Source organism: Mastacembelus armatus, chromosome 13, assembly GCF_900324485.2.
Source record: "Mastacembelus armatus chromosome 13, fMasArm1.2, whole genome shotgun sequence".
Taxonomy (NCBI): Eukaryota; Metazoa; Chordata; class Actinopteri; order Synbranchiformes; family Mastacembelidae; genus Mastacembelus; species Mastacembelus armatus.
The window spans coordinates 16,547,926-16,566,844 of record NC_046645.1 but is presented as its reverse complement, the minus strand read 5'-3'; the positions used below and the strand labels follow the sequence as shown (position 1 = coordinate 16,566,844).

Sequence of the window (18,919 nt, the reverse complement as noted above, 5' to 3'; positions counted from 1 at the left end):
GTTTTTCTTTAAGACCATAGCTGAAAAAACCTGCGTCTTCCTCTGAATTTCTGATACTTCTATTGTTTAAAAAGACACATTTAGCTAAACCAGCATTCAAATGGCAGGGCTAACATATGGCATAAACAAACCACCATTTCCACAAATTCATCCTGACTGCTGTAAACAAGACACTGGTGCTGGTGCAATAAGGATGATGGGATTGATTTCTTGGTGAAACTAGGCTAAATAGACTGATTTCATTTCAGTGACACTGTGTGAAACAATGGGAACGTAACTACTAAGAGGTTTGTCATAATCATATCAGGGTGTAATGTGAGCACTTAATGTGAACGTGTGTATGCAGTGCTGTATGTGTTGAATGTTCGGTAACTTATTCCAGCTATCCATCCATCCTCCATCATCTATACCCTGCTTACTCTAACCAGTGTCACAGGGATCTGCTGGAGCCTATCCCAGCTCTCTTTGGGTGGAAGGCAGGGGTACACCCTGGACAGGTCACCAGTCCATCACAGGGCCACATAGAGACAAACAACCTCACACACTCACACTCACTCCTATGGGCAATTTAGAGTCACCAATCAACCTGACATACATGTTTTTGGACTGTGGGAGGAAACCAGAGTACCTGGAGAAAACCCACGCAAGCACAGGAAGAAAATGCAAACTCCACACAGAAAGGTCCCTGCCAGGTTGCAAATACGGGACCTTATTGCTGTGAGGCAACGGTTCTAACCACTAAACCACTGTGATGCCCACCAGCTATGCATTTAGGGAAAATAACATTTCACACATTTGTCCACATTTCATAAACACTACCTTAAATGTGAAATCAGGCTGTCCACTAGAAGAAGCACATCTATTACATGAAACACTGACATATGTAGATAAGTGTTCAATAGTCAAACCTGGCATTACAGATCATACAAGGCAAATGCTACATGCCATCAAGTGCTATGGAGACAGAGTAAAGAGGTACAAATACTGCTGGCGTCTCATAGACAGCCCGTAAAGCAAATTGAGTCCTTTTACACAGTGAAAATACAATTCTACTTTCAGAAGTACATGAAGCAAAAGATTCAAAAATATATTTCTTCTTATATTAATAAACTCTCCCCAGACATTCTTAATCTTAGACAAAAGGAACAAAACCAGTGCAGGAGATGATCTGGAGTGGGGCTGCCCCCCTGTAGATCTGTCCCTGCAAACCAGTACTTAGTAATAGCCACTACTCCAAGGGATTCCTTTATTGTATAAAGGCAAATATTTTAAACTACTGAAACCTAAATAATCATCCTTGTCTTGTCGAGGTCGTCCCCACACACAAAGAGGACACCTCACCTACACTGCTACATCAATGAACGGAGTTCTGCACAATACCTCTAGCCTTTAACCTTTATAGCTGCTGTGTGCATATTAATTCAATAGCAAGTAAAACTATTACAAATATAAAACACACATTACTCGTTTCTTAATGTTTACATCGCTGTAGTGGCTGTAAGCCAGTTATTTATCAGGTCGCCACATGATGGCGCTACTCACTTACACTCACCTTGACGCACATTGACAGCGCAAAATGAATCAAAATTCAATTTTTGTAGTTTATGAGCATAAAGGAAAAAACTTTATTGAAAAAAAAAAAAAACAAGAAATGAAACGTTTCTGTCTGAGGTTCCAGTTGTGTTTACAGGCGTTTGGTCAACTGACCTGTAGATCAGATCATGTGACAGCATGGAGGCGTCGCTGGAAACGTCCACCCGTTCACCACATACACACACCACCAGGAACCCATTTCACAACAAACCAATACGGTGATAAGCACTTTCGGTCTGCTCGGCTCGTAACCTTTATTTCTTGCCATCGCAATGAAATGAAGGGACCATGGGGGCCAAAGAGTCTCGGATAGGATTCCTGTCATATGACGAGGCCGTCAGGAGAGGTAAGGCGAAACGCAAGGGGCTAAATCCGCTAGCTTAGCTGTCTGCTAGCGTGATAGCTCCGTAGGGGAGGGTGTCTTGACCACCCGCTAAAATGCAGTGGTTTATGGGTGTTCGCTGTTGTACAAGGTAGAGTCCAGCCACAAAGTAACACACGATCTCTACGAAACTATCAGGATTCATTCGGCGTATACATGTTTCGGGAAGGCTGCCCGAATTTGCACTGTATAGTGAGGTTAACACTGGCTCAGTCTGTGTTTTCCGTTGTCGCCTTCCACCAAAACACATAATGTTTGACTGGCTTGCGAAGGTTTCCCTGTAATCACAGCTTAGCAGTGTGTCGTTTTATGGATTGTGACCGTGCCGATGTGAGCTTTTCGCCTTAGCAAGATGGAAACTGCATTGACTGGTATAACTCGAAGCGTGTGCCACTGCTTGTGGGCAAGGTCACGTTCAATGCACACATTTTCTGATTGAGGCTGGTGTGACGGTCTTTCCACGGCAACCGAACCGTGGCTAGTGTTAGCAAACGAGGAGCGATGGGCTGGACAGAGGGACTGTAGGACAGTATTCACCAATGTACATCAATGCAGCCTTGAATATGTGCTAATTAGCTTCTTTTAGCTGATAGTAAATCAGTCGCTAGCGTCAACTCTCCCTGGGTAATGTTGACGTTTCTGGTGTTACTAGCCTGCCTGACTAACGCCTAGCTAGCTAGGCAGCTGGGATCGGTGCAGCTAGGTTCCCAGAGGGAAATGCCTCCAGGCTGCTGGCTCTAATCTTCGCCTGTCGGTGTTCAGACCTAGCCGTGTGACATCGGCTAACACTAATCACCAGTATTTGCGCTAGTGGTGGTAATGATCTCTGGTAAACATCAAGCAGGGGGGTTCCCAGGGTGCTGTCTACTGCAGCATCACTTTATAGACACATAGGTGCATATGGAGAATTGTATTGTCAGATCATATCTATGCAGGATGAAGTGTACATAGAACAAGCTAGGCACCCACCTTTGTTGTAATTGTTGTAAGATGTGGGTGAGCGTTTATCAGGAAGCATATAACCTCAGATCTCAGCGTGATGGCCTCCTTGTTGGACATTGCTCTCTGCGTTGGCAACAGTTGAATATTGTCAGTCTGAATTCAAGTCTATTTATAGAGACTCTTAGACCTCCATATAGAACTGTGTCATATTTCTTTACCAGGGTCCTGTAGGGTTGTTGACCGTTAAACAATTACGGTCCTTTACTCAAGTATAAGTCATTTTTAGTCAAAAATTCTTTGTTGTTGTTTTCATACAAGAGCCCAGTGGATGTTGACCTGTTCTGATTTGTTACCTAAATGGCATCTCTTCAGTATCAGCTCCTTGCCATGCCCACTGTGATGATCCCATGTGACACACACACACACACACAGACACAAGCAGAGGCAGTGGAATTATCCAGTCTTATCTGAGCAGTCACATGGCAGCATTTTTAATTCTCACAGTAAACACGACTGCAGAAATTACGGGATCGGTTTTCATGGAAGCTTGCTCCAGGACACCAGTAGTATACTGGGCATGGGGCGTTCTGTTAGAAAGGTTAGGCTTCGATGTGCTCCTGTTTTGAGCTCAGGCCAGTTGTATGCTCTCTATTCACTTTGTTTACAATTTTAAATGACACAGTGAGTGATTACTAGCATATGATTTAGCATATGCTGATAACACGTTTTAGTTAAATAAAAATAAAAATTGTTAACTCAAAATAGGTCACCAAAGTTTTTTAAATGAGATGATTGTCTCAAATGGGAAGATCACGACCGTCAAGATCAGATGTCCCAGATTGATCATTAGTGTGCAAACACAGCATGTATGATGAAGTTATTTAAAAAGAAATCAAAGGCGCAAGACTGTGTAAATGTAAGAATGTGCAAGAGAAATATCATCTGAAGACAAAATATTCAGGCAGCAATGTTTCTTATAATGGCAAAAAGGGTGTGTAAAACTTGGCCCAAGCTTTAAAAAGTGGAGTTTTTTAATTTAGACTCATTTCTGCTGCAGCGGTTGACCCTGACATTTTTAAATCGCTAGATGTTTTAATCTAATGGCTCTGGGCAGCTGATTATGCTTATTGCATCATTCAATGCACAGAGTTGACAGATAAAACACAATTGGTCATGAATCAAGATGAATCATTTATAACCTTATGGTGCTGTAAAAGGCTTGTGTGTTTCTGTGTTTAGCACAAAGAAGGTTAATATTTAATCACATTTTAAATGGCAATTTACACTGCGGAAAGAATATGCCTAGAAGTAGCAACTGACTGTAGCTCTGCAACAGATAATACCTGATAATGTTCAGTTACCACAACTCCCATGTGACCTTGCTAAGAGTGTTGACTCACCTCTGAAGCCATAGTTTGTTGCATTGCATTATTCTGTAATGCCTGGCTGTTTAAGTCCCTGTCTTCTACATGGACACGCCATTAGAACTCTGAAACTGCCTAATGATTGGCAACTTTGAGAGCTAAATGATCTCTGATTGCTTAGATATGTAAATCTTTTTGAAGCTCTTTTTCAAATGTAACCTGTTTGGCTTGTTGTGACAGCCCCAAGGTGAAAAGTGTATGTGCATTTGTTTTGGAGTATGAATAAGAACATATAAATGCTTTCAAAACATGCTTGTTTTCTCTACATTTATAATGTTCTAATGAAATAGCCTCTGGTTCATAGTTGTCCTCCGAAAGCTCATGGTACGTCTTTTTGCGCCACATGGAACGTTTGTTGTTGACCACCATATAATTTAGTAATGCAGCGACCACAGTCATTGCTCTAAATACTGTCAACAGTCACCTGAGGATTGTCTTGCATTTCTGGTCGACATCAGTCTGCATGATAAACTGATGCTTTGCATTCTTACCTGGTTTGTGGGTGTAGATTTGTCTACTGCTACCACAGTCTTCCAGCGTAACGTTTGCTGTGGAAACAGGGGCAGGTTATTGTTTAGATGAATTTGCATGATACCTTACTGTATCGCTAAGGTATATCTTTAGCTTTTGGCTCTCAGTGGTGGTTTTATCTACTGATACAGTTAAACACTTTGCATATTATATGTGATCTACAAGGTGTGGAGATGACATTTGCTGAGATCAGGAATTGGCAATTCGAGCTAAAATGCTACTCAATATTTGCTGAGAACTGTTTGACAGTTATTCAAGATCACGTTCATGCCACCTGCAGTCAAAGCACACACTACATATCCAGCACACCAAGAAAATGCTGTATTGTTTCTTGCACTTGTGTGCAACTGCAAATGAACTTCAGTCCACAACTGATTGTTTGATCAGCACGGGCGACAAAGCTAAGGGGAAGCATGTTTTTTCCTGTCATGGCTATGATCAGACTGACTTCTTTGGGTGACAACGTTAGCCACTGACGGCCGATCGGGGGACGGAATACTAAACGTTTTTTTAAATTTAATGACTTTTTGAGTATTTGAAAATCATTGCCCATTCCTCGCTGAGATATTCAAAAACTTGAAAGAAATCACACGGGGCATGTTCTGAGTAATACAATACATACATATATACTTTTCTATGTAATTTGAATGGTTTTCCTCATGCTAAATAATATATTGCGCTATTGTTTTTCAGTTTGACAGGTTGTTGATCTCCTTGATCTGAGAATTGCTCAGTCATTCTTGTTCTAGACATCCTGTACCTGGTACACTAAATCAATAAAACATAGCCTTAATCCTTTAGTATTAGCAAAGGTACACAACAAGGGTGTGTGTTGTCACCTCCCCTTTTATCCCTTTACAACAATGCAGTGCCCTCAAATCAGTGTGCTAGAATTACTAACTTTGATTAAAAAAAACATACAAAAAAACTAAATACAGTATATAATAACGTTAAAATCTCAAAGAAATCCTGTGTAGAAGCTATGACAATACAGCATCTGCTTCAGTGCTCATATTTGCCTAAACAACAGTCTCCTCAGTGCAGACTAAAGTAGGTCTGAGCTGTGGAAGTACAAAGGTACTATCAAGAGAATGAGGAACTTAAAGATGTTATAAAACCTTGTAAGCCCATGGATGGGGACTGTAACGTCATGATGGTAGGTCATACCATGGTTCAGAAACCTTGTATTACAATAAAAGCCAACATTTTACCGACAACAGTGTTGGGCGTTTGATAAACGTTCACGTTTTTGTTTTTTTTTTTCCCCTTCATCTTCATTTTCAACTCCAGTTTCTCTCAGCTGTCTCTACTTTTCTCAAATTATACAGTGACCATTAGGGGGGTCGAACCTTTTCTTCAGGGTGCAGATATCACCTGGACACTACACAGCAGATGCATGCTTCAGTGAACTGAAGACTGACTTAACTATTGTAATCACACATGACAAGTTTACAGCACATGTAGCTGTCAGTCCTCTTGCTCATGTTGAATCTGAGCCTGCGATGACACAATAAGTGTGATCACCTGAGGCCCTAGCTGCCAGAGGGATACAGAAACTGGACTACCCACATTTCCAGACAGGAGCAGGTAGCTTTGCTTGCTCATCAAGTTACAATGAGGTACTCATTAATAACGTAGTCCTTCCAAACCAAGCATACTGACATTATGAAAATGAGTGAAATGAAGACAGTTATGAATTAGGCACAGTCATTTCTAGCCAGATGGATAGCTAACCACTTACACAGTGGCTCTATTGTACACTTGTGCATTTTCAATGCAAGTGTTTTGGTGGTTTATATTATGGAGTAGAAATGGTATGATCCACTTCAAGGGAGTCTGATATTTTGTATTGTGTGTAAAAATTGTAAGCAATGCAGTCTCTCAAAGACTTGTATTATCTGACTATGGTTGGCAGTTATTTTTCTGTCCATCAACTAACTGATTAATTGAGTAGTAATTGTAGCTCTGGTTGTGAATGGCATCAGCAATAGCAGGGCGTAATGGAATTCAGCCATCATAGTTTTATTTTTAAATACCTGTGACATGTCAGAATGGCTTTGCTAAAAAAAAAAACAACATGACTGTGAATGTGAATATTTTTAAATTTCTTTTGAAAGGCTTGATTGTACCCAGTTGCCCATCCCAGACATTGCTGTCTCTGCTCTAGAGCTTGCAGCAGAAAATAAAGGTTATGGCAGACAGAGGGAATTACAATGTCTTTATCAGGATTTGCAGAATCAATTTGATATGAAAATAAAAAGAAATTGCTGTTTAATGTTTTTCCTTTCTCTTTCCAAGCCCATTAAACAGAATGACAGGATGCTGTTTATTGCTGAATGTTTGGTTGCATGCCCGCAGGTGGAATGTACTTTTTAAGAGCAGCGCAGCATGTTTCTGCCTGCAGGCATTTCTGTTGACAGTTCACCATGAATAAAAGGTCACCAGGGCATATGTGGGTTGAGTTTCTCCAGAAGCCTCAGGGCTCTGTTGGGGTGTTTCCAGTGTGGCTGGTAGCACAGGACTACCTAGCCACAGCTCATTTCATAGGACAACAAATGTTGAGTCACTGCAGGAGGGCTCTGGTGCTCGCTGCTCTGCTGCCATCATTATTTAGTAAGGTGGTGTGGCACCCAAAACCTGCTGTGAATGTCTGTGTACAGAGAAGCTAAGGATGCAGGATTGTATTTTATTGTCCCAGGCTCTCTCCGAAGACCGTGTCTGTATTTGTGCAAAGTGTGTTGGGGTTTGCACTAATAAGACCCATTGTTTACTGTGAAGTGAATGGTAACCATTGCAGCTAATGCAACCCAGTGTTCACCCCTTGCATCACAGCTGTACAATAAACAAAGTGTTCTCCATAATGTGGACTGCTTTGTTTCCCTTCCCGTTTGCTTAGTTGTAACAGTTTTGGTATTATCTGGCAGTGCTATTTTGTCATCATGTTAGCTCAGTAGTATAGTAGAACGTTTCTCTGTAATTCACAAACTAGACATTTTCTTTCACAGGCCGTGTTAAGATACGCTGCTGTCGTACTTAACTTCACGGAACAGACGGTTATGGCCACATGAATAAAAAAGAAATATGAGCCAGTACAGTTTATAGCTGAAATTCATTGATTTAATAGAGTTACTATGGCACCCATCCCTACCTGTAATGTGCTCGGTCTCTATAATGTTACAATTCCAAAATAGTCTATGGTTAATTCATATTTTTCTTAATAGAAGAAACGTTTTATATCTAACTAATTAATATGGTGCATTGAAAAATAAGAATTTAAATCTTACCATTTTCTCTCCCAATGTTTGAGGTCTTAGAAAAGGGCAAATTGATTGAAACAAGAGCCAGTGCCACCAGCTCAACTTCAATCTTTACAATTTCCGAAATTCCAAGTTGCTAAAATTAAGATAGCTAGATCATCTAAATTTCCGATGATATGGAGTCTATTATACATTAAGAAAATATTATTTTTAATTATTATTACATAACATTTTTAGATTGGAGCTATTTGGTGTTCCGACCATGAATATATATATATATATATATATATAACATCAAGAGAATGCCAAGAGTGTGCAAAGCAGTAATCAAAGCAAAAGGTGGCTACTTTGAAGAACCTAGAATATGTATATATATTTTTTATGTACATATTTTCAGTTGTTTCACACTTTTTTGTTATGTATATAATTCCAGATGTGTTAATTCATAGTTTTGATGCCTTCAGTGTGAATCTACAGTTTTCATAGTCATGAAAATAAAGAAAACTCTTTGAATGAGACGGTGTGTCCAAACTTTTGGTCTGTACTGTATATATTACTTTGGTTTGGTTCAGTTCAGAGTCTAACATCTTAGAAGCTGCTTGAAACAAAAAAAGTCCTCTCAACAACTTGAGGCAAATCTATATAAAGGGAGAATCCATGTTGACTTTCCCGATTGCTGCATCAAAAAGCAGAGTGTAAGAGATTACACCCACCAGCTGGACAGGTGGCCATTGTGCGTTGTATTACGTGCTCCATTGCTTTAGCAGAAGTGCTAGATGCTGATCGAAGGTCTGTTGGTGTGAAAACAGCAGTCTCTCTACAGTTATGGAAGTCTTCCACAGGCCCAATGAAAAGGACTAATCAGACAAAGGAAAACTTTGGGACTTGTTTAATGCAGTTCACCAAGATGAAATAAGACAGTTAAGACTGGGAAAAAAAAACCTACTTGAAAAGCTATTCTATAAGTGTAGTAAAGATGGATATAAGTTTTTGTTTTGTAAAGTTTGGATGTTTGACTGCAGACAGACAGCTTTAGAGAGGAGGGCGAAGTGATGAGCAGCTGATATTTGTGTTTGTAGAGCCTCAGCAGAAGTGCTTCTGGTCTTCTGAATAGCTTTTAGTTTTGACTTAGGTCACAGTATATATTTGGTATGCTCTTTAGCCACAGATACACTGTTTGTTTTACAACATGTACGTGTAGGCAGCTGTGGCAGCAGGTGCTTGTGTGTACTGTGGAGGACTAAAAGGTATAACCACTCGACCAAAGGTTAAGGTTTGCACAGCAGAGACTATGACCACACTCAAGGATATTGCGATGTTGTACAGTATCTGCTGAGACCGCTGCAGAGAAAATGATTGCTGTCATACTGCAGAAGGTTTGTCAGGTGGACTGAGAGTTTCCCTTTAAAACTACCCACCACTATTGAAGTCAGTCACAACTGCTGTGGGCCCATGCGGGTGTTCCCCAGAGAATGAGAGAGGTATGCAGTTATAGGTCACAATTATCTCTTAGCCACAGGTTTTTTTTTTTTTAGTGGGTGAGAAAAGACTGCTGATGTAACCACATGTGCTGCAGAATTGCAATCATGACCCATGAGTTTATGCTTTGCTCTTCATCACTGTGCATCAAAAAACCTTTTCTGTGTTTTAATTAAAGCACAAGGAGATACATATATACATTAAATTGGAATTGCTGATGTCTTCTGCTTTAAAAAAAAATCCTTTATTCCTGATCAGTTTCCCTGTTCTGTGGAGAATCTCAGGACATCTCAAGATGATGTATGGCTGCTATGTATGGGCAGGTCTCCCTTAAAAAAAAACAAAATGTGATCTTGAATGGGATCTCCTGATAAAATGAAGTTAAAATATCAAATAATTGTCTTTTATTATTACTACATGAAAAAATAAGAAAAACATTTCAGTTAAAACAAACTTGTTAGGTACATCAGCAATAGCCTGTGCTGATTTTTTTTTTTTCTTTTTCCCCTGTCCATTTTGCTGCAGACTGTCCTTACTCAGCACTTATCTGGTCAGCCTTGGTTTACATTGTACTTTGTTTCTGACCTTTCTAATTAAGATTTCTCCCCAAAAGCCATCTTTAGACACAGCACTGAAGACAATTTCCCTGTAATTTACTTGTGTCTATTGGCCTGTGTCTTGCGTTTTATATGCACATAACTGTTCTCATGTGTCATCATAGAAGCCAAAACAGATTTATGCTGGATTTGAAATTTGGAAAGAAATCTATGCCTCTTATGAGCCCATAGAGAATTTAAACAATGTGTGTAACAATTGTGATCGATATGATTTTAGAATCAGCTTCATTGCAAAGTATGGACACACAAGGATTGTCTACCCCTGTAGAGTGGCTCTTAGTGTGCTTGTCACAATGAAGTACCACAGTATGTACATAGTGCAAAATGAGAATTAAAAACAATAAATCAACTGTTAATACAATTATTTACCTCAAGGAATAGTTCAACATTTTGGGAAAATTTGCTAATTTGCTTTGTACCACTGCTTATACAGAAAATATGAAGCTAGAGCCAGCAGATCTTATTTTAGATCAGGCTGTAGCTAGCTCTGTCCAAAGGTAACAAGACCCACCTGCCAGCACCTGTGAACCTCACTGATCAACACGTCATATCAGTGTCTGTACTGTGTACAAACACATGGGTATATGCGGGGCTGTTTCTTTGCTGAATGCAATGATTTCTTGGAGTCTTGTCACTGTGGAAGTGGAAACTCCAGTACTCCACATGTCAATGAAATAACCCTGCAGATTACCTCCCGAGTAAAACCATAACTTCTTACACTTCCCCTTTTTCTACTTCAGCTACTTTTCAATAATAGTATTTATACAAATGTTGAGCCCTTTTAATGCAGTATAGCAAGTGACTGGGGGTGGCAAGTCCCCCAGAGACCGAGTTCAGTCCCCTGCAGAGGTTTTACTGTCGATCTTTATTTAAACATCTTGGAGTTTTCCTGAGCAGCCCTCAAAATCTCCCATAGTACATGCAAGAAAATGCAGACATTTGGAAATTGATGTAAAGCTGTATTGTTGAAATAAATGAAATGAAGATGCAGTTAATACCCTGATCACCAGCTGATCCTTTTTTTTGTCAGTTCCGTTTGGTTAAATTACCCGAACTTGTTCCTCATTAATCCCCAGGTGTACCATTTCTGCATTTCTGGTATTACCATCAACAAATTGAGCTTAGTTGCTTCATCTGCTTCTTTTTGTTTTGTACAGTAAGTGGCAGAGTTGGCAATAGGTTAGATTAGACACGGCTCATGGGTTTGTTGTGTTTTGATAGCAGTCACAGAGAAAACTGTGTTCAGTGTCTGCTAGAAAAACACTGTTGCCGTGGAGACAAAAAGAGTAACAAGGCCAAACAAAATATACTTTTGTTTTTTAAAAGAGCCGGGTTAAGTCTATATAAACCATTTAGGAGAAGCTGTAATAGTTGTAATGAAGTAGGGTGCTCCTGCTGTAATAGTTGAATATTTGGGGTCTTTGTTATCACAGCTTTCAGCGTTTAAGGTTTACAGTTATAACTGTCTATATGGCTGTGCAATTAATCGAATTTTGTTTTCGGGTCTCAACGATCACAAAAACTATGTAATTGAGAAAAAACGATTATTCCGTTTTTCAACTTATTTTGGCCTGTATTCTGAATGACTCTCATGCGCACTTTCGCCCCTCCAGAAGCCCAAGCTCTCTTAACATATTTCCAAAATCAATGAGTAATCATGTAAAATATTGTGATTTCAATAATGATTAAAATAATCATGATTAGGATTTCTTCCATAATCGAGCAGCCCTAACTGTCTATATCTGTTCTACTAGAAGAAATAGATAATTCCAATATGCAGAACTTTGCTGCACAGTGTGTCTGTCAAAGGTGTGCATATCTTTACCATCTGCATAATGTTCAAACCTGAACAAGGGTGTTAAACTCCAGTCCTCGAGGGCCACTGTCCTGCTTCTTTTCCAACTATGCCTGCCCTTGCAGCTTCTGAATGGCTGAACACACCTGAGCCAGGTAATCAGCAGTGGGAGTTTGACACCTGTGAAAGACTCTAGTGCCCTCTACAGTAACTGATCTAAGGATGGCATGAATTTGTTTGGTAAGAATTTTTCAGCAACTTTACACCCCTGCTCTATCTCCTTAGTCAAGATCTATGATGAGACTTTATTCGTAAGCACTTTTCTTGGCTTTCCTGTTATCAGATACCACTCTGATGGATGTAGTCCCGGTGTCAATCCCTTTCTAAAAGGTACAATATCAAAAATATACAACACCTTATTTTCAAGTTTAGGCCTAACATCTGAAAATCTCCACATCATCTGGTCTGAGGACCTCAACTTAGAGATCCACCATGAATTATGGCAGTCTATTCTGAAGCGCGTGCACTGATCGTCTATTTGTGCTCAACATGGCATCCTCCAGTGCATAGTAGTCCACACAACCCACTCGTCCAAAAGTAAACTGGCTCGATTTTACCCTGGCATTGATCCAAATTGCGCAAGATGTAACTTAGGCCCAGCTAATCTCACTCATGTTTTGGACATGTCCTGCCTTATCTCAGTTTTGGCAGGCTGTTTTTGACTCTATATGCCATCACCTCTGCCAATGTCCAGCCCTCGCCTCTGATGGCTTTGTCCTACAGACCACTCTCTGTTTCATCCTGTTTTGTTGAACTTGTTACTTTTCTGATATTACTGGCCAGGCATGTTATCCTGATGCACTGGAAGAGTCCCCGCCCACCTGCTCACACTCACCAGATAAAAGATGTCCTTTCCTTCATGAAATTAGAAAAAATGAAGCACTCTGTCAGAGATTCGGCTGTAAAATTTTCTCAAATCTGGTCACCATAACTAGATCACATTGTCTCTGAGACTTGAGTTGACCCCATGAGTTGCACTGCTCACTTCTTAATATACTATATTACCTGCATAATCATTGTGTCCTGCTCCTTACATAATGACTGTAGCACATGGCTTGTTATGTGTGTGTGTGTGTGTGTGTGTGTGTGTGTGTGTGTGTGTGTGTGTGTGTGTGTGTGTGTGTGTGTGTGTGTGTATGTGTATATATATATATATATATATATATACATATATTTGTTTGTTTTGTTTTTAGGGGGTTGTCGGTGTGTGGTATACTTGTGTGAATGTCAGATTTTGTTCCAAGATGTCACAGTTGTTACTGTTTGGGTTACTAATTTGGAAATTTGCTGCTGTGTCCAGAAAGCTCCATCAGTGATCTGGATGTAGTGACAATGGTGTTATGTGTTTCAGCAGAGCAAGCAAGGTAACTGTTGGTGTTGGGACTCCATCTCTGTATCAAACAGTCTGTGACATTGCTTTGACCTTAAGTGGAGGCCTTTCCTAAAGTGCAGCTGAGGACACTTGGAATGTGTATTACATGAAGTGCTGCATGGCTGATGCTGCTGATTTTTTTACAGCTCTGTACTAGCCCAAGTTATCGCAGGAGGAGACCCAGGGCTTGGTTTTAAACACAGTGTTTTCTGCCTATTACAATTTGATGACCAGTAACGCTGATTGGTCAGTATTGGTGTCAGTTGAATGGAATCTTAATTACATCATCCAAAACATTATAGCTTCAAAAACATTTGCAAACATCTGAACTAGTTTTATGGTAACCCACAGACCTTTGTCAGTAGATATTTGTTTTGTTTTTCTTCGTTATACTTCACCATTTAAAGTTAGGTAAACATAGAGTTTTGGCTTTTGCTCATGACACTTTTCATTTTTGTGGATTTTTTTTTTTATATAGTTTTCTCTCAAAGAACCAAACTACAGGGGTTCTGAACATTTGTGGAATACTCCTACATTTATTCTCTCTCTTTCTGTGCCCTGCAGTCACTGATGTGGAATTAAAACGCCTCAAGGATGCCTTCAAGAGAACCAGTGGCCTTTCCTGTTACATGACCCAGCAGTGCTTCTACAGGGAAGTTCTGGGTGATGGAGTTCCCCCTAAAGTCGCAGAGGTATGCCACAGTGATTTCACACAAGAACTGTCACTCAACTAAAGAGCCACAATGGAAAGATAGCTATAATAATATAGCTATAATAATAAAATAATATCCAAATAGCCACTAGAAAAAGTCTTAATCATGCTCCCAGAGTTCTGAGATATATGTGAGGTAAAAGTCCAAAATAGATATCTTTTTGTAGAAATGAGTAAGCCTTTAATTTTAGAAGCACAATTGGAGAAGACTGTGGTTGTTTTATAGGACATAAGGAACACTATTGGCCAGGATAACATTACAGCTATGGGTTCCTAGCAGAGAGTACAATACTAATTGGAGTCAGTCACAACAGACGAGGAGACCCAGGGCTTGGTCTCCTCGTCAGGTTCTCCCGTGTCCTCCTCCCTTCCTCATACATCTATGCATAGCTCTAGCTTAGGTATATGGGTGGGTCCACCGTAATTGAAAAGAGCTGATAATAGCTGATTTTCTTTTCAGTCTTCTTCTGATTGTCTTACCCAGCACAAAGTCCACTTGTGCATACCATTAGCAAACTTAGAGATCCCATGAAAAGGCACCATTTCTTCCCTAATGTTATGCATGAAAACCAGTCCACAAGTGGCCATCACTTATGGGGAGTGGCAATATATACATACACATACATAAACAGATATGTGGTGCACACTTGGTGACAGTAGAGACAAGGCTCAAAATCTGATTTGTGTGAATTTCTTTTTTGGATGTTGCAAGTATTGTTTGAAAATACATTGTTTGAAGAGAATACTTACATGCTTAGAAAAATATAAACAATTCTTTGTAAAATGTGATTTGTAAGAAAAAAATCCTGCACATTATGTCACGCGGCTCTTGTTAAATGAGTGCAAAGTGGTGTCATCCGTCAGTCACTTTCACCTGCTAAGATCTGAGAGATCTTTGTTACTAGCACAGTGTAAGTGGTGGCCTCACTCATAAATTATGAGTTTTGTGGTGTGATTCAGCACCTCTGCTGTTTTTATTTGTAGGTTCATTTCTAGTTCATAATGTCTTCTTTTGTAGAGGAGTGCTGAATTTCAGGCAAGGTATTTCATCTCTGCTTTAATACACGGCGGCAATGCCTGCTGTTGTAGCACTTGTTGGTTGTCTGTGATAACAAAAGTCTTTTCCTTTGTCACCATGGCAGCAGTTACTGCGGTGATAGTGGCCCAGATGTAAGGATACTACTGGCCTCAGAAACATGGCTGATGCACATTCAGTTTAAAGAAAGCATCACGGTAGAACATTATTCAAAAAACTGAAATATCTTGTCCTTAAAAACACTCTTAGATATTTGTCTTCAGATGATAGAACAGAGATGTGCTTACACAAGAAATATATTTGGCTGCAGTCCCATAGTGCTGCACAGTATACCGATACTAGAAACATGGTTTCACCGGTAAAAATGAGGCATGGCTGCAACTACAAGTGCTCTTCCTGACTTTCTATGGCTTCTAGACAAAGCAGACTCACAAAGTGAAATATGGCATTATTTCCTTTATTTAGCCAAAAGTCAGGGTAAGCCCATGGATGCTGCAAAGCCTGCCCATAAAAGAGGTTTATCACCATCATTATTATTCTAGAGCAGGGGTGCCCAATATGTCGATCGCGATCTACCGGTCGATCGCAAAGGTAGTGTGGGTAGACCGCATGGCATTAAAAAAAAAAAATAGATGTCAGCCTATCATCCATCCTCACTATTACATTTGTCACTTGATTGACATAGAGGGCAGCCAGTCTGACATCTGATCTTTTCTGACACATGGATCATCACGCATGCGTGTTTCCGCGCCAGGTGCTGCAAATCTCTAGCAAGCTACCGAGTTGCCTAATTAGTCTCCAATTTATTTATTTATGGGTTCATGCATATATGCAAGGTACACCAACATACAGTGGGTACGGAAAGTATTCAGACCCCTTTAAATTTTTCACTCTTTGTGTCATTGCAGCCATTTGCCAAAATCAAAAAAGTTCATTTTATTTCTCATTAATGTACACTCAGCACCCCATCTTGACAGAAAAAACCAGAAATGTAGAAATTTTTGCAAATTTATTAAAAAAGAAAAACTGAAATATCACATGGTCATAAGTATTCAGACCCTTTGCAGTGACACTCATATTTAACTCACATGCTGTCCATTTCTTCTGATCCTCCTTGAGATGGTTCTGCTCCTTCATTGGAGTCCAGCTGTGTTTAATTAAACTGATTGGACTTGATTAGGAAAGGCACACACCTGTCTATATAAGACCTTACAGCTCACAGTGCATGTCAGAGCAAATGAGAATCATGAGGTCGAAGGAACTGCCCAAGGAGCTCAGAGACAGAATTGTGGCAAGGCACAGATCTGGCCAAGGTTACAAAAGAATTTCTGCAGCACTCAAGGTTCCTAAGAGCACAGTGGCCTCCATAATCCTCAAATGGAAAAAGTTTGGGACGACCAGAACTCTTCCTAGACCGGGCTGTCCAGCCAAACTGAGCAATCCTGGGAGAAGAGCCTTGGTGAGAGAGGTAAAGAAGAACCCAAAGATCACTGTGGCTGAGCTCCAGAGATGCAGTAGGGAGATGGGAGAAAGTTCCACAGAGTCAACTATCACTGCAGCCCTCCACCAGTCGGGGCTTTATGGCAGAGTGGCCCGACGGAAGCCTCTCCTCAGTGCAAGACACATGAAAGCCTGCATAGAGTTTGCCAAAAACCACATGAAGGACTCCCAGACTATGAGAAATAAGATTCTCTGGTCTGATGAGACCAAGATTGAACTTTTTGGCCTTAATTCTAAGCGGCATGTGTGGAGAAAACCAGGCACTGCTCATCATCTGCTCAATACAATCCCTACAGTGAAACATGGTGGTGGGAGCATCATGTTGTGGGGGTGTTTTTCAGCTGCAGGGACAGGACGACTGGTTGCAATTGAAGGAAAGATGAATGTGGCCAAGTACAGAGATATCCTGGAAGAAAACCTCTTCCAGAGTGCTCAGGACCTCAGACTGGGCCGAAGGTTCACCTTTCAACAGGACAATGACCCTAAGCACACAGCTAAAATAACAAAGGAGGGGCTTCGGAACAACTCTGTGACCGTTCTTGACTGGCCCAGCCAGAGCCCTGACCTAAACCCTAGTGAGCATCTCTGGAGAGACCTGAAAATGGCTGTCCACCAACGTTCACCATCCAACCTGACAGAACTGGAGAGGATCTGCAAGGAAGAATGGCAGAGGATCCCCAAATCCAGGTGTGAAAAACTTGTTGCATCATTCCCAAGAAGACTCATGGCTGTACTAGCTCAAAAGGGTCTGAATACTTATGACCATGTGATATTTCAGTTTTTCTTTTTTAATAAATTTGCAAAAATTTCTACATTTCTGTTTTTTTCTGTCAAGATGGGATGCCGAGTGTACATTAATGAGAAATAAAATGAACTTTTTTGATTTTGGCAAATGGCTGCAATGACACAAAGAGTGAAAAATTTAAAGGGGTCTGAATACTTTCCGTACCCACTGTACACACCAGGAGTGATGTGAATAAACATCACAAGAAAACGGAAAATTCTGAGGGGAATTAAACGCACTGCTGATGTTCACATTAAATGCGAATATGTGACTATGGCTTCTAAAAAGTCGTGGAGTGGAGTGGAGTGCTCCTAATAAAACACACAATAACAGTCACTTTGTTTGACCCAGTCACACTCATCATGTAGTGTTTAATGCCAATAAATATAGTCCCTCTGTTTTGGCAGGATAATAGAAAATGTGCTGTCCAAATTCTGTGATGATTCAGATAAATAGTTGTAAACTATAACATTATGTTTTACATTGCTCGTTATTGTATATTATTTATGATATAAAATGTTGACTGGCTGGCAAAAGATTTCACGTAGTCACTGTTGTCCTCAAAAAACAATTCCGCTTTTTCGCTCAGGGAAATTCTGTTGTTGATGTGAAATGGTCTATTGTAATTCTTGGTTCAAAAATCATTACTGACACACAGAATAATCCCGTGAGAAATTTGCTTCTGTTGTGTAAAGGCCCTGAGACTCAAGGTTATACATGCAATAGATCCCCTGCAGTTTGCTTACAGAGAACACATTGGTGTGGATGGTGCTGTCCTCTACATCAGTGTTTTGCGTCATCTGGAAGAACCTGAAAGTTATGTGAGGATTATGTTCTTTGATTGAAGTGCATTCAATACCATCCAACCATTCATCCTCAGAGACATGCTTGAAGGAATGAGGGTGAACACCTCCTGGATTCCTGGTTTCCTGGATCACAGATTACCTGACAGAGAGGCCATAGTTCATTACGCTGGGAAACTGGTTCTGTGGTAGCGTTTTGAGTAGCACAGGGGACTGTTCTGGCTCCATTCCTGTACACACTGTACACACCAGACTTCACATACAATTCTGTGTGTTGCCACATTCAAAAGTATTCTGATGATACTGATTGTTGCATGTATCAGGAATGGACAGGAAGAGGATTACAGAGGCCTGATAAAATCCTTCAGGGACTGGACTGACTAAAAACTGCCTCCTACTGAACACCTGAACACAGGTCTAAACCCCCTCCTGATCAAGTCAACATCTGTGGTGCGGACATTGAAGTGGTGCCAGCCTACAAATTTCTAGGTGCACACCTGGACAATAACTTGGACTGGTCACTGAACACAGACGTTCTATATAAAAAAGGACAGAGACAAGCTGCTTTGATGTCTGCAGGAAGATGCTGCACATGTTTTACCAAACTATTGTAGCAGGATAGCTGTTTTATG

At 40.4% G+C, this 18,919-nt stretch overlaps 1 protein-coding gene across 6 annotated transcripts in view; it reads left to right on the top strand.

The window, feature by feature from the left end:
- Positions 1-1,760: 1,760 nt before the first annotated feature.
- Positions 1,761-18,919, top strand: part of usp32 (ubiquitin specific peptidase 32) — a 58,311-nt gene continuing 41,152 nt past the window's right edge. For all 6 annotated transcript variants that reach the window (XM_026319767.1, XM_026319748.1, XM_026319784.1 and 3 more), the window contains exons 1-2: positions 1,761-1,939; positions 14,017-14,144. In XM_026319767.1, the coding sequence (XP_026175552.1) occupies positions 1,882-1,939; positions 14,017-14,144 (186 nt within the window). In that variant the 5' untranslated portion in view covers positions 1,761-1,881. The remainder of the gene's footprint in view (positions 1,940-14,016; positions 14,145-18,919) is intronic.